This window comes from Lottia gigantea, assembly GCF_000327385.1.
Source record: "Lottia gigantea unplaced genomic scaffold LOTGIsca_11, whole genome shotgun sequence".
Taxonomy (NCBI): Eukaryota; Metazoa; Mollusca; class Gastropoda; family Lottiidae; genus Lottia; species Lottia gigantea.
Window position 1 is genome coordinate 3,366,557 of NW_008707001.1, and position 17,692 is coordinate 3,384,248.

A 17,692-nucleotide genomic window follows, 5' to 3' on the forward strand; every position below is an offset into this window, starting at 1 on the left:
GTTGGAAATTGTTTTGAATATGAATAATTACAAGTTGATAAGTTTATCATATGCATGCGATAAACGAACACCTTCATCTCTGTTAGGTCAGGCTGATATCTTCTGATGTGGATAGCTTCATGAAGTCTCCTGGTTTTATCTATGTGCTTATTGATTGTCAGTATGTTGGTGTTGTCAAAGTTGACTTTATGTCCTGTTTTCCTTCCCATAGCAAGATGTTCAGCCACAGCAGATGTTCCTTCATTGCCGGGCTTGTCTTGATGGTCTTTGAGTCGAACATCAAGGGGTCTCTTTGTTTCCCCTATATACGAGCTTCCACAGGAGCACTCAACTTGGTAGACACATCCCTTAGGTTTTTGGTTGTTGGAGGGATTCAATTTACCACTGGCTCTGAGCAAATCTTTAAGCGTTGAGTTGCCAGAGAACACTGTTTCAATGCCAACTGACTGACTCAAGAGCTTAAAGCTAACCAACTAATAGTGTGCCTTATGTTTTTTTTCAGTTACAAAACAATTTTCTGTACAAGATGAAAACTATGCAGTTAAAACCTGATAACAATCTGTATCTTATTGTACTGTTAGCAGTATTATCAATACTGGTGTATGTAAATACTTTATATTGCTATCATTTTGAAAAACTAACTAAATGCAGGTCATCAAACCACATACTTTAAGTACTATTATCAATACTGGTGCATATAAATACTTGAAAATTGCTATCATTTTGAAAACTAAAATAAAGTTCATCAACCAAAATACAATTGAATTGCATGGTCTATGTATTTACAGTATACAACTGAGAAACTGAATAGGGTTATGTACATAATCTATCAATTCTCGAAATTTGTCTTATTTTGAAAACCAACTAAAATGCAGTTCATCAACCAAAATACAATCTAATGCACTGTCTATGTATATCTTTACAGTGGGTATATAACTTTGAAACTGAATAAGTTTATGTACATAAGTTATGCACTTCAGATCTAATTTGAAAAAATATTTCATGAAGCCATCAATGGCCTTGTTATCTATCAAACTATAAATTACAGTCACTGAGTGCAATGTATTAAAATGTCTATTAGTAATTGGACATAAGTAAATATACTTCTGCATAAAATTAAATTTCTAAATTGCTGTAAGTTGTCGTAAAGTAAATTGAAGATGACAAGAGTTTATTTCATGCTTCAAGAAATTCTTTGATCATTTAAAATTATAATTTCTTAGTAATTGAGTCTATTTACAAGATAAATTGTGTCTCTGTATAATTTTTTTTTATCTAATATGTTTCAAATGACGCTTCACGAAGTCTCTATTTTCTTTTTTAGAATTTTGAAGTTTAATTCAGAAATTTCATAATGAAATCAGTAAATATAAAAACTGCTGATTTGTTGCACTCAATTAAAAATAATATCCACCAAAAAAATTATGAAAATTTACCAAAAACTTAGTTAAGTAGGACTGCTGATTTCTCAAGAGTTATCAAGATTATTCAGTTTTTTCAAACTCAAAATATTAAAGTTATGAAAAAGTGGCAAAATTTTGTCAAAAGCTCTGAGGACTAATTATGAATTATAACTTTGCATTGAATCTCAATTTTCTTCATAGAATGGTTATAGGTGTACACATTTAAAGTGACATCCCTTTTATTCTCGAATTGTCAAAATCAACGAGTATTTTTTAACCTAGTCAAATTATCAAAAAAGGTTGGTCAAAAACTCTTCAGAAGTTTTATAAGAAAAATCACCACCTGAAGAACTAATTATGAAGTATAAAAATTGTATTAAAGTGTTTATCAAATATTTTAATAAGATTGATAAGTTATTGTATATTCCACACACAAACTGGGCTGAATCAAATATTAACCTTCAATATACCACTTTATCTAGCTAACTTTAACAATCATAGCTGTATGCTTGGCTGTTGACAAATCGCACACACTCCTATTGAACTCTTGTAGGTTTGAATAATATTTGATCAAACCTTAAATCAATATGCCTATTTTTAATAATAACATGGCTTTTTGAGAGTTGGTATTAATAAATATGTTATCTGTGTGGTAAAATCATAGGCCCCTTTTACAGATTGGTTAGAATTACACATACAGTAAAACTTATAGTAAGCAAGCAGTCAGGTGAATGGGGTCCGTTGATTTTTGTTTATGCTGAATGCAAGTGACATTACTACAATTACAATTTGATTGGGTTAAAATCTTTAGTTTGAGTGGAATTTCAAGAAACACGATGCTATCAGCTAATTCTAATATCAATATTTAAAAAACTCTCAGAGAAGGAAAAGGGGCATTCCAGAGGATAGAATAAATCATTTCCCCTCATTATTCATGTCAACCCAGCAGTAAATAGGAACGAATAATTAAGGACAGATAAACAACGGGCATGGTCAAGGAAAAGCTTGAGAACCAAAACTGTTGCCCTAAGATTTTCTTTATATAACTTTAAGTTTTTAAGGGTGGGAATTCACCTGACTAGATCAGTTTTCATGATTTACTGAGGTTATGTTATCTGATCTTACAGTCAATCATTTAATAAACATCAACATAAAGATAACATTCCTTTATCTTGTAATCAATACTAATCAAACACAGCCCTTGACTTCTAACAACAATGGCCCTATCTTATCAGAAGATCAATCAAGCTTGACCATTATTAGCAAACTCAAATTACAAAATGTTATCTGTGTATTTAATGTAACTTTGATGTTATTGACAATGACATTAACCAACTACCAACTACTACGAATACCAACAACTACCTAGTTTGTGATATATCAGCATCCGCAGGAAGCAAACGTTAACTTATCATCTACCAACCAATCAATGACATTAAACTTGTCATTTTTGCTTTGCTTGACAGTCAGGACTAACTTATAGGCCAAATTCATTTTTCAATCTCTTTAAAAAACAAATTTTTATATTTTGTTTGGAATTTTTTTTCTGCGGGTAACTTTACTTGCCGTCTTTAACAGTGTTTCTGATTTTTTAACATAATTTATTATTGCATCTGCATTATGCCAACTTTTTGATTTTTACACGGTAACAGAAATTTTCCTAGATTTACTAAAGGGTAATAAAGGGTGTGTATTATACTCACAATTAAACAGTAAAAATTACGCTGATAATCTTAATTACTCACCAAAACAAGGACTGTCTTGATTGCCAGACTTGATTTCTATGTAGAGTTTTGGCAGCTAGTAATAAGGTATAAACAGTAAATATTGTTATCAGTAGCCATTTCTTCTTGCTATATCTTGAACATAACTTTGTCAAACCATATCCAACCATCAAAGAGAAACCCAGACTGAAATAAAAGATAAATATATGTAACTTCCTTAAGGTGCATTTCGAAATTGGGTAAGAAATAACTAGACACAATTATATGGATTATATGATCATCATTGCTTGATAAATACGAAAGTACCTTCGTCGAAACATAAGTTAATATTCAAGGTAAATGTTATCTATATAATTGTGTCCAGTTGTAGGTCTATGTAGTAATTTGTATCACTAATGCAGACCTATGGCACCTCTAAGCAGAGAGTTAAGCACCACAAAGGAGAAAATTTAGCAGAATGGGTTTACAGTGGACCACTGGTCTAATCTTTGATGCTCAGGCCACATAATCTTCACAATGCCAAGGTATTACAAACTTCATCTAATACCTTGACTTCATAGGCACTTTTCTTGAAACACTCTGGTCTATTTATGCAGATTTGATTTTACTGTACGCTAGCAAAAAGTCAACAGAGAGTCCGTAAACAAATGAGCCATATTGTTGCAAAAATTATTGTTCTGGCTGAATTTTTACCTATTCTACCTTATCACTTTATGATTGAGAGTTATCTACAAACTCATCACCATCCAACACAAACTAGCTTGTTTAACAGATGTAACTTGAACAGATTAGATTGGGTAGATTGTTTGTGTTTAGTCTCTTACAAAATTTCTAATCATACAAGCCCCCAATTAGATTCGCACTTCAATTCATCAATTCATAATGCACCTTCATTGTAACACAGTAAACATGTACTCTTACATCTAATAGAAAGTATACAATTTATCTGGGGTGAATCTATGTATATTATCCATCTAAAAAGGTAGATAGTATAATATTATTGTAATATTCAAAGACTATATACTTATCTTATTCAAGATTTAAAATGTAAAATAGACCATGCTCTAATATATACAATTATTGATCATTGAAGCATTGAGTTTTCATAACTTATTCTGTTCTTTTTATAAAAGTAAATTACAGTAATCAGAAAAAATCTAAAAGTTATTAAAAAGTAAATTGGTTTCCAGAGAAATTATATAATGATTCAACTACTTAATATAACTAATTCTGTTCCTTTTTATATATTACAGAAATCAAAACAAATTATCCCTTTTAAACAGTAAATTGGCTTGTTAAAGTTTTCAGCTTGTATTCAGATTTCAAATATTAAAGGTATTTTAAAGACGTTTTCTAAATTTCTTATGTGTATCAGGACCCTAATAGCATCAATTTCCACCATTCTAATTTTCAATCAGACATTAGTGGAAATTCCACTAAGACTAAGTGTTTGATTATGTCACTAAATGCAATATCACATAAGGTCCTATACAATTAGTGATGTCATCAGACAGTGGAATTTAGTGGAATTACGGTCGATTGAAAATTAAAATGGTGTACATTTATGCTGTCTTCGATACACAAAAAAAATTTAATAAACTTTTTGCAATCCCTTTAATTGAACTTATTCTGTTTTGTTTATGTGATTACAACTTGTAATTTAATTCAAAAAGTAAATTGGGTTGTTAAACTCTATTCAGATTTTAAATATTTAGCATAGATCATCTATCAAAGATATATATGTGGTTTTCATCCTGTTTTTGTATGTTAAAACGATGTCCCCAAATATCAAAAGGGAAAATGGATCAGATATCAGGCACGGTCTTGGGTCGTTTGAGTATAAAATCTGCAAATAATTGTCTGAGTACTCAGAGACAAGTTTAGCAGAGGCTGTGTATAGTGTTATCATATGAGATATATATATAGTTGGATTGTTATTTTTTCATAGCCTGTGACACATCAAATGTCCCCAAAAGAGCGCAAATTTGTCACATGAGGACATGTTGATGTTGATGAAAACCACATAGTGATATGACTAAGATGAATTTTGCAGAGAATGAGATATTTATCGAGAGACAGTGTGAAAATATTTTTTGTATCAAAGTAAATCAACTATGAATCGGTTGTATTTGTAAATGAAGACAATTTGACCTGTACATTCGACATTGAGGACCTTCTCTATACAGACTTCACAATGTTCATTTGAATTGGATATAAATGTATTCAAATTGGACCCTTGACAATCTGTACAGAACTTAAACAAAGTGTTAACTTGCTCATTGATGTAGAAAATAGGTTTATTGGAGCATCAAGTTTAGGTCTATGGTTAGAATGTCCATACGAAACTATTGATATGAAACTATCCATTCGAAACTAATCATTTCAGTTCAATTAGGTAAGATGAATAGTATATGAGATATATTCAGTGATAAGATTGATAAAGATCAGGGTTATTTAGTTATAATAACAACTTATTACCATTTTACAGTCCAATAATTATACTATTTAGTCTTTTTACTTTCTTAAACAAGGTCGTTGATCAAGCTAAGTTAAAATGAGTCTAAGAGAGTCTGGGAAATTGACAGTCATTTTTCAAAATTATGAAAATTGCGAAAAGTTTTTTAGCAATGATAACAACCTATTACGATTTTACAGTCCAATAATTATTCTATTTAGTCTTTTACTTCCTTGTAGTTTCTCATAAATTCCTAAACCAGTTGACTGAGAAAGTGATGCACTCATTAGATAATTTTCTCTACCAGATTTTAGAGCCCAATTGTTATTTTTTAGTTATTTAGGAATGATAACAACCTATTGCAATTTTACAGTCCAATAATTATTTTCTTAACCAGTTGATTGAGCAAGTGATACACTCATTAGATAATTTTCTCTACCAGATTTTAGAGCACAATTGTTATTTTTTTTTTCAAATTCATAAAAAAGTGATAGTTATTTATCAATGATAACAACTTACTGCAATTTTACAGTCCAATAATTACACTCTTAATCTTTTTACTATCTTAAAGTGATATAGACGTCTACAAATACCTTTACCAGTTGATTGAGCACCATTTGATAAACTTCCTAACCAAGTAAATATAACACTTATAATTCAAAAAATCATAAAATCATTTAATTTATTGGGTGTGATATAGTATTATCTATGTATTTATTACAATAATTACACTATTTGTTTTTTACTGTCCTTTTAACTGACAGAGCATCATTTAAAGTAGAACTCTCCAATTCATATGTTCTAGTTAGCTGTAAGTTTGAAAGTGTGAATGAACCCAAAAGAATAAAAATTCAACCTTGATCAGCGATTTGAGAAGGAAAAAATTGAAATAAGCCACTTTTATTTCACATTTGAACAAAATTAATTATTCAATTTTTTCACTCCATAAAATTTGATAATAGATGTTGTTGATAAGAGTTATAAAATCAGCAGGGATGAAGGTGATTTGACTGGTAGTTTAATATCTCAATGACAGCAGGTAGAGTCTATATTATATACCAGGTATATAAACATATAACAATAGTAAGCTTGTTGATATACCACTGCACGAGTCAATATCACAACATCTGGGTTTATTACTGACTCTTATTATCCTCTCTAATCATATTTTAATATTCAAATTTTCACATAGGATTCGAAATGAATCAAATAAAGTACCATTAAAATTTTACCACAGAAATTTTAATTGTTATTACCTTTATATGACCATTTTGAATCACCTGTGTTAAAATTTGTGATTTAAGTGATTTTTTAATAAGTCAAGCGAAATAATATCCAAGTCTTCATAAAAGCATAAATTATATCTTATATACAGGTGATAGAGCATTGTACACTCTAACTGGCCTCAAATACATTCTATATATCAATTAGTATTCAGCCAGGTAGAAAATATGGCTTACTTATAATTCTTTTTAAATTTGGTTTATCACACCACAAAGTTTTCTGATCTATATAGATTTCTTTTATCTTGTTTGTATCTTTATTTATGAGATTATAAACAACTTATTTCCTCCACAACAAAAGACAATTCATTTTACTGTAGGCCATAAATTGACACTGCAAGTCATTTGGCTGTTTTTAAATTGACACTGCAAGTCATTTGGATGTTTTTTAAATTGACACTGCAAGTCATTTGGCTGTTTTTAAATTGACACTGCAAGTCATTTGGATGTTTTTTAAATTGACACTGCAAGTCATTTGGCTGTTTTTAAATTGACACTGCAAGTCATTTGGATGTTTTTTAAATTGACACTGCAAGTCATTTGGCTGTTTTTAAATTGACACTGCAAGTCATTAGGATGTTTTTAAATTGACACTGCAAGTCATTAGGATGTTTTTAAATTGACACTGCAAGTCATTTGGATGTTTTTAAATTGACACTGCAAGTCATTTGGATGTTTTTAAATTGACACTGCAAGTCATTTGGCTGTTTTTAAATTGACACTGCAAGTCATTTGGATGTTTTTAAATTGACACTGCAAGTCATTTGGCTGTTTTTAAATTGACACTGCAAGTCATTTGGATGTTTTTAAATTGACACTGCAAGTCATTTGGCTGTTTTTAAATTGACACTGCAAGTCATTTGGATGTTTTTTAAATTGACACTGCAAGTCATTTGGATGTTTTTAAATTGACACTGCAAGTCAACATTTTGCATTGTATAGATTTTTTTTCTAGTAAACTTTCAGTATATATCTAAAGATATTATATGATTACACAAGATAATACCAGGCCAGGCCTATTCAGTATTCAGGATCTAATCTTGATGCTCATAGCAAATGTATGGCCTAAATTGTTACCCTTTTGTAATAAAGATATTATCATTAATATCAGCAATACAGGACTGAAATCTGGCTGAACCTACAGAGTTTTGATCAGATTTAATGCTGTACTTCTATGAGAAAAAAAAGAGCCAAAGCATCAGCCCTGATTGGAATGTATAGAATCTATTCTGTTTCTCAACCTTTGTGACAACCAAAACTGTTGCTTCAAGAAAATAAATTATAATTACCTTGGAATGTACAGAATCCTCTCTGCCACCACAAAACCAACTCTGATGAAGAAATTGCTTGCAGGAATAAATGGAATGGTGAGGAAGATCAGTGATAATACTGGAATATTCTTGGAACATCCCTTAAAATAAAATATTGAAAAAAGGTTAAATTTCTTTTTTCACTCTAAATTCCAAAATTTGAAAATTGAACTCTAGTACATTTTGAAGATTATTTATATTCAAAACCCAAATAAACCTCTGTTAATGGCGAACAATGTAATTTAAGAATATAACTTACTTTATTTCGGAAGATTTTAAGAGACTTTATAATGATACTGATGAAGGCTATATAGAATACCAGGGTGGCGAGGTTTCTGCTATCTGATATATCTTGAACTAACGGTATACTACCTAGTTGCCAATCATAACATAGTGTTATAGGTGATATTAATAACCAAATATTAAATACTAATAAATAGTTATAAGTCAATATCCTGAAATATAAATCAATATATTTATAACTAATACTTAATATATATCAATATCAAACATAAACTTAGACATCTGCAAAATTCAAAAAGTAATCAAATATTCAAATATTTTAATAAGGGTTTACACTACACTGAGTTATATCATATAGTATTGTATATATGTTGTATGTTAAATACAGAAAAGTATTTAATTGATACATATTTGTTATTAAGCTTGTATCAATCTAAAGGCATGCTTCATAGAAGTGGGCATATGCTTAGACGTCAAATTAGAAAAATTCAATTATAGAACAGGATTTTGAACTTGATTGGCCTGCAAGAGTCTCATGACCTTGAAAAAGTCATTATTTAATTTGACACCACTGTAAAAACACACAAATCAATGTAGGAAGGATCATCATAAAAAAGAACATAGTTGGATGAAACTGAGTTATCTTGGTATCCATATTTGCAACTTATGTTATTAGAACAAAACAAGAACCACATTATATAAGTCTAATAAAACAAGACTACCTTGTCAAAAGACTGGAAGAAAAGGAAGCCGGATTGTCTTGATCTAAAAATATAGGAACTTGCCATCCATTGATAAAACATCGTATAAGAAATATTGATATAAACTGAAAATAGAAAATTATTTATTTGACTTTAACTCTATTTAATTAAAATGCAAAAATTTTTTTTTCGTGTCATTTCTGTGGTTGACTGTATTTAAATAAGATTGATTTTAATTGAATAATAAATTAATTAATCAATTTAACTTGTTGCCTATGTTTCTTTATTTATTATTGGTATCCATTATATTCCTGATGACGATGTCAGAACCACATTGAAACATTGAAACATAAAGTAATAAATATTCAGTATATATCCATAATAATTGTCTTATTTATCTAAAACTTCTAATATGCCATTAGGATTATTAATCAATTTTGGATTATTTAAAGAACATGAATTGGGGTTGCTGTGTGAACTGCAGACAACTAAAATAATCTGCCTATACTGAAGTAGTAAAATTGAAACTATTGCTTGTCAAGATCAATTTCAAAATGTTTGGCCAAGGCCAAGCCCAAGCTGTCCTGTTGTTATCTTTGTTAAAAATGGTAGTTTCTTTTCTTCTTTAAACTTTGTATAACTTTGTTTGACAAGAAATAATCTATCACTCAGTTAAAAGTTGTAAAAATAACAAAACCATTATACACTCAAGAAATATAAAAAAAATTTGGGCGTGTGCATCACGTAGGCGTGCATATCTTTACTTAATTGATATCAATTCATATTCTGTGCCCACTTAAAAGTGCAAACATTGTAATACAAATTTTTAACAATTTTGTTTTTTCAAATATGAAATCAAACTTTGCTTTATGCAAAAAATTCAAACTTTAAAAAATGATTTCATAAAGTTCAACTTTCTCTAAGCAATTTAAATCATTTGAACTGTGTAAATGAGTAGGCTGAGGGCACTATTTAAATCTAGATTAGTAGAATGGTATACAGGTTAATGCTCCATGTTTCTATTCAATTTCTCTATTATAATATTATACTATTCAAATAGCTCTTATATAAACCACAGCACAATATGCAAACAACATAGGAGATAAAAGGCAACCCTGACAAATATACATTAAATAGTTGTTTGTAATGTATCTTATATATAACTGATTTAAAAAAACAAGTTTTGTCGGCTTTCATGACCAATTCATTTCAATATAGATAATGTCACAGACAAAAGGTTGTACCTATTTTATTCATTAAATTTTTTTTTTTCTGTTTAAGTGCTGACCTCTGCATACGCTTTATCTATTTCAATAGTTCAAAGGAAAATAACTATGACTAAAGGCTTAATTGCAATATAAAATAACATTCAAAAACTTTATATTTTTTTAAGGTTAAATGTAATGTTAAAAATAATGGGAGACTCGCACAGCTGAAAAATTCTAAAAGCTTTAAAATATACATAGATTGGATAAAGGTACAATTGATATTTTAGACAATGATATTTGATTTAAAAAAAATCAAATAGGATTCTAAGATTCTGCTATTTCATCCACATATCCACATTGTCCCACTCACAAAAAGTTTTGAATTGAATAGCCAAATTCTGCTGTAATTTTGTTGAATAGTATAATATTATAATAAAGAAATTGAATAGAAACATGGAGCATTAACCTGTATACTAATATTAATATAGATTTAAATAGTGCTCTCTGCCTACTCATTTACACAGTTCAAATGATTTAAAAAAATGTTGTTTAGCTCCTGAATGATATAATATAAACTTACTGAGAATGCTAGTAAGGTTACTCTGATTATCAATGGTTTACATTGAATTATGCTGACTTCTCTACTTATCCATCTGTAATAAAAAAATAAAACAAATGTTGATACTGGTATAAAGACAAACAGCAAACAATATCTTTAAATCTTTTTCAGATTTGGAGAAAGACAAATTCAAGAGAATACCAAATGTTCAAACAGTTCAAAAATTCAACAAATAGCTATCTTGAGTTGCAGTCAATAACAAAAAATCTCCATATAGAGATTATCAACTTTTGTAAAGTTCAACGTCTGCAACAGTATTTTCTGCCCCATGAGTCCCTTGTAAAGACTGGAAATCCACCCTTTCTAAAGTCTAAAACCACTATACAAACCACTAAAGACATGTACCAATCTGCAATTGTTTGTTTCAATTAAGATTCCCTTCCCAAAAGTTCAATAACATTTAGGTACTGTCATTACTCAGAGCCTTACCTATTGACACCATTTCTGGATAAAATCAAGCAATCAATGGCAGCAGATACAACAAGAACCATAACTCCATGTTCCTTACATAATGTAGAGATGATAGCCAATGATATGCTGAGAGTAAAATAGCACCAGTTGATAGTTGAGGGTATGAAGACATCTTCATCAGGGTGTATGACTTCTATACTCCTACAAACAAAGGAAAAATTCATTTCAATCAGTCGTCCCCATTTCTTAATCACATATATATCTAGGTCCAAAAATGAAACTTAAATGTTCTTGACATCCCAAAATATGTATGAAATAAATAGAAATATATCTTGAACATGTGTTACTGAGTGAAGAATAATAAATCATTCTCTTTGCTTTAGAGCAAGTAGTTTTCTAAAACTGTCAGATCTGTTTTCTTGTGTAGAGATTGTTTTGTCTCAAGTGAGTGGAATTATTTAAGGAGAAATAGTTTAATCACCCATTTGAGAAAGGTGTGTATTATATTCACAATTATACAGTAAACAGATTGCACAGAAAAAGATTTAGAAAAAGATAACCTTGGTAATTGTTTTTCAACATTCACTACATTATAAAAAGGTGTGATGGGACTTGGTTTGACTGATCTGATAAACATTGTAATATGTACACTAATTATGTACATTAACATAACAATAGATAACTTATAGAATACTAATCATCTATTTTGGGGCTTGACCATCGATCATTCTCATTGTCAAAACATCACTTTGTCATTCTAGTGAATACTAACAAGTTTTTTCTTATCTTAAAGTAGGATTGCCTAAAGCCAAATGATTCATATTTTGTTTTTTTGCACTACATCAATCAATAGTATGATTTTACTAATCAGGAAACCTATCCAGATACAGTTAACAATTGATCAAATAAGAAAAAATAATTTCTCCAATATTAAATCTAGTCTATTTTTTCCCATCCTTATGCCAACAATATAAAAAATACAAGAAAAAAAAATAGCTTAAAAAAGTTTCAGAAATGAGCAAATTAGTCCATAATTTTCATCCTTTTTATTTTTTTGATCAGATATTTTCGTACAAATTTTCAATGAATTATTCCTCCAGCTTTGCTTCCTGAGAATTCTAGACTATCGTGCTTTAATCCTCAGTAATAATAATAATAATCTATTTTCTTAGTTTTTGAGATGTTGACAATAAAGTTCTGGACAGACATTGTTAACCTGTCATGCTGGTTGTGATTAGAAAATGATTTATCAAAATATAAACAATGGCTGACAAGGACAATGTTTTCGTGAATTGAAAATAAATCTCAATATCACTGGCCTTGGTCTTGGTAACAAAACATTTTTTTTTTTTTTGAAGAAAATCTGTAACAATGGACAATCATTAACCAATGTTTGAAAACACAGATATCCAGGTCTGTAAACACTTAACCTCTGTTCACAAACTTTAGCCTATGAGGTTTTAGGGATAATATCAAATTTGTAAATGTAAAACTAGTAAATAATATTTCATTATTTCACCCAGGAGAGCATATATTTAAAAAAGATTAAAAGATTGCCAGGGGAGGGGCCCCAAACTCACTAAAGTTCACAGCGCCCCCACTCCTCTAGTTGAGCCACTGATGGTTAATCGTTAGGGTGGTCACAATTCAACAAAAGGCAAAGGGTTAAAGTAGTGTTAAAATGAAAGTTCATAAAACTGAAAAATTTATTTACCTGATGTAAAATATGATTGAAAGAAGAAAGAAAACGGCAGCTAAAATATCAGCTCTTCCCACAATTCCAGATACCTGAAGATATAATATAAACATCAGTTTTAATTCTATTGTTTTAAAAGCTTCTATGTACAACAGAGTCATAAATTAGTTTAAGAGATTGTAAAGAGGTTTTCTAAATCTTTAAAGTGTATCTGGGACACTGATGGCATCAATTTGCACCATTCCAATCTTCAATCAGACGTCTGTGGTTGCTGTAAATCCACGAAAAATTAAGTGTTTGATGACTACTATGCTTGTACCACATAAAACCCTACACAATAAGTGACATCATCAAACACTTGGTTTTAATAGAATTACAGGAGCCACAGATGTCTGATTGGAAATTGGAATGGTGCAAATTGACGCTATTAGTGTCACCGATATTCATAACAAAATTAGAAAACTACTTTACAATCCCTTTAAATTGCTATAATACATTATTTTCTGACAAATATGTTACAATTGCAAAATTTCAGTTCTGTTCACTTTTGATTTTATGCATACTGGAAAGTTCTCGTGTATTTGTTATATTTCACTATTTGTCTTATGGGAGAGTAAGCTGTTATAATCCTTACACCTCCTAGAAAGTATATATCATTAAGAGCTGGCCCACCTGCACAAATAATAAATATACCTATTCAAGTGATAATTGACTGCAATTTGCACATTTAAGAGGCATGTTTCAAATCGAAATTATTCAAAACTGTTTTGAGATATTTTCAGTTCTCGAGCCTCACCTCTCTCTCTTTTGATTTTCTAACTCTGTTATTCTCAGCTTTTATAAAAGGCTTTATTTGCAAGACAGATATGATTGAAATTACTGATACCTAACTGTGCTTTGGTGTGATATTTTTCCACACTCATAATTTTAATATACAGTAGGCCTATCTAAAACTGTCATTTAATAATCAGTCAATATACACTGATAAACCCACTGTTAAACTTTATAATTCTCTTAGTCCGTTTTCTATACAGAGTGGACCATGCATGACCAGTACTGTATTCTACTATAACTGTACAGTATTCAAGTAAATCGCAGGGCATTATGATATTTCAACAGATTTCAACAGATTTGTTTCTTTTAGATAATTTTACTGTCAACAAAAAAGCCATCTTTATGAATGAACTATACTAGTGCAGTTAACTAGATTTTAATAATAATGAAATGTCACAGTGATTTTCAAGAAAAAGATTAGAAAGAGATAAAATCTTTCCAGTCCAATATTTTTTGGAAAGTTTTGACAGATTTATGGGGGGAAATTAGTAAGATTTTCATGGTCGATTTGTAACAAGTTTTTTTTAGATTTTTGTACAAAACAGGAAACATTTTTCGGATTGAATATATTAAAGATGCAATTTTCAGGGAAATGTTCAACTTTCAATAAACTTGCTTGAAGACTTTTTTAGCAAGTGCAGATATTTCAAGATCTATTGGCAATATTGATCATTGTACTTTATATTATAAGACTCAAATGTTTAAATCGTAAAGAAGAACTGCCAAATTCCAGATATTTCTAATTCTTCAAAGACAAGAGCAGTAACTCTCTATCTATTTTTTGCAACTCTCTCAAATTTGAACTTGAATATCAAATAGTGACAGATCAAGTATAATCTTTTGACTAAAAAAAATTGTAAAGAAACAGGCCTGAAGTTAAAAAGAATAGCCCAAACCTTCAATTTCTGACAAATCACAAAATGAATAGCGACAGGGCCAGAATTATTGACACAGAGTCCCCAATTAATCAAACAGTTAACAATATCTATCAGCAGGTTATTGTTAGGCTCTGTTGACAATGTCCACTTCTTTATTTACATTGGACAATGGTCACAGACTGACCAGCAAATGTTGACCACTGAGCAATAAACAACATTGAAAACATTTCTTAAAGGGACAGGTTTGCCATTTTTCTATTTCTATATATTTTCTATATATGGCAAGAGTCTGAAGAAAAGAGTTGTCACATTAACTTTCAAACGAGGATAATTCTCCATACACATGGATTTGAAGGCTCAAATTTTGACAGTGAGCTGTTAACACCATTACTGATTTGCTTAGCTAAAAAATTCTCGTTTCTGAGACTAAGCTACCATTGGACAAACAAATGGCAAACCTGTCCCTTTAAAATATGTAAATGAACAAGCCTTATCATGCTGACCAAGCCCTTTCAAGGCTCATGCTGATAAATTGTAACTGGCAGACCTTTTTTCAACTTATATTATTTGACTATAACTTGACCTATTCATGGCTTAACTACGTCTTTTATCTTGTCAATTTGAAATTCAATGGAAATTATTTGGATAACTGCATACATTTATCATGGAGGTCAAATGTTTCCCCTAGTCTGAAACTAGCTATTTCTATCAAGTACTGATAGCGATTTTAACAGAGGTCCATCAGCAACTAGGTTATACTAAATTTGGCCTCTTCTTTTTTTACAGAGATTGACCAGATTAAAGTCACAAACAGTCAAAGAATAAATGACATAATTAGGGTAAAGGTTAAAATGGTCAATTTATATTTTTTCAAATTTTTTAGATCAATATGGTATTCTAATACTCACCGCCTCTGTATGGATAGGATGAACAGCAAATATAACAGCAGAGTAGAAGGTACAACTGTTAGAAATATGGAATATTTGGCGTAGAATGTAGATAAATAATGCAGTTACCAGACAATGTAAGGCCACATTGATAATATGGAAAGTAAAAGGCTTCCCATCACTTAATGCATAGTTCAATCTGAAACGAAAAGAAATATGAAATTCAATTTTTTGTTTTGACTATAAAAGACAAGTAATGTAGTGTGCAATTAGAGAAAATTTTCTTAATTATTACCAGCCTTAGATGACCTTTTCTTTTGCAATTTCCTGTTGCAAAAGAATATCAAATGATATTTTATTAGATTTGAAAAGATCCAACCAAAAAACCAATCAATCAAATTAAAGTTGTATTCCTGTTATTTCCTGTTGCAAAAGAATATCAAATGATATTTTATTAGATTTGAAAAGATCCAACCAAAAAACCAATCAATCAAATTAAAGTTGTAGATATTTTTTTCATTTCCTTTCCTCACTTCAGATCTTAAGACATTTTAAGAAAGATTTGTTCCTTTCAGTCAATTCAAGCAATGAAATGTTCTGAGCTAAACTTGTTGGGAATTCTTGGATGTTCACGTGAACTAGCTACGGAAATAGAACGTTTAAATTACAATTTGCAAATTGGAAGTTTTTATCAGACATGACTGGCAACAATAACAAAGTCAACACTCCTTAATAGTGTCTTAAAGTCTTTAAATGGCATTTAGCAATTGTGAGTACGATATATAGACACAGCTTTATGGAACAACAATTAATGTATGTATAGTTTGCCCATCACTTCTTAACATTATGTGCCTGAGGACGATGGGGAAAACACGTCGAAACGTTGCATAAAACTTTAACCAGTGATTGTTGTTCCATAAAGCTGTGTCTATGTACTCCTTAACTGTACTTGCTTGAGTATAACAATTTGGTCCCATATGTTTCATCTAAGTATAATGATTTTGATATAAGAGATCAGAAAATCTATTTATTTCAAGGTCAATAATATCACATCTAGACACCTGTGACAAGTTATATACTAGTTTCAATGTAAGTCAGGGTTTTCTGTATACAGAAACAACAGTAAAAATTATCAAACATAATAAATAGAATTCTAGAACCATTGAACATCAGAAACTCAGTTCACACCAAACTTTTAAAATTGAATTTGATTTTGGTGAAGGATTAAGTGTTTTCATTAAAGGGACAGATGTGCCATTTCTTTGGACCTATCAAACTTTAGTCTCAGAAACGGTAATTTTTTTGCTTAACCAATATATCCTTTGATATATAGAAAAGACATATGTAGAAAATGGCGCATCTGTCCCTTTAATGTTATCATTTATCACTTATGATGAGATCATAACAGAAAATAAATGATAAAATATCAACTCAAATAGATAAAACTTGACATTCACTTTCCCTTTTCTGGATTTTATCTTAAAAGTTTGGGGAAATACCCAACATAGATACCAAAACAAAAATATACAAATATTCATAACACAATTACAGTTTATATCCTTGTCTTCAAATAACATAATGGAGTATTGCTTTTACAAAACTTGGTCCTAAAAATAAATCTAAATTTAAAAGTGGCTCCACCCATTCCATCCATCCGTTCCCCTCCCCCTCCATCACTCCCAGCTTAATTTTCATCTATGGTCACTATAATCGCAAAGTTGCTATTGATATATAACTACATGTGAGTTAGATTGAGTTGAATTGCAAGAACAATGCTATCCGGGTCTCCCATACACATTAATATGTTAGAAAAACCCCTTTAACTTTTCTATACCTACATGACAATGGATATTGTATTTATTGTAAATATGCATCCATGGGGGAGATAAATAAAGTGTATACAGGTGTCATATTATATGAGACAAGCACATGACTTCAATCTTTCATACACGGTTGTTTTCATCAAGCAATTTTTAAAAAAACTATCTGAATAGATATAGTTATCTTATATCTCCCCCACTTACAGTCGACTTAGCTGAA

The 17,692-nt window shown here is 30.1% G+C and overlaps 1 protein-coding gene across 1 annotated transcript in view; it reads right to left on the reverse strand.

Annotated features, from left to right (window-relative positions):
• The window catches only part of LOTGIDRAFT_230260 (hypothetical protein), a gene marked incomplete at its 3' end in the record, with an annotated part of 29,581 nt that overhangs the window by 8,894 nt on the left and 2,995 nt on the right, over positions 1–17,692 (reverse strand). The window contains exons 2-9 of the mRNA XM_009047219.1: positions 15,674–15,851; positions 13,072–13,145; positions 11,376–11,558; positions 10,908–10,980; positions 9,141–9,244; positions 8,435–8,630; positions 8,155–8,276; positions 3,149–3,313 (exon numbers count right to left, since the gene is read on the reverse strand). Coding sequence (XP_009045467.1) covers positions 3,149–3,313; positions 8,155–8,276; positions 8,435–8,630; positions 9,141–9,244; positions 10,908–10,980; positions 11,376–11,558; positions 13,072–13,145; positions 15,674–15,851 — 1,095 coding nt within the window. The remainder of the gene's footprint in view (positions 1–3,148; positions 3,314–8,154; positions 8,277–8,434; positions 8,631–9,140; positions 9,245–10,907; positions 10,981–11,375; positions 11,559–13,071; positions 13,146–15,673; positions 15,852–17,692) is intronic.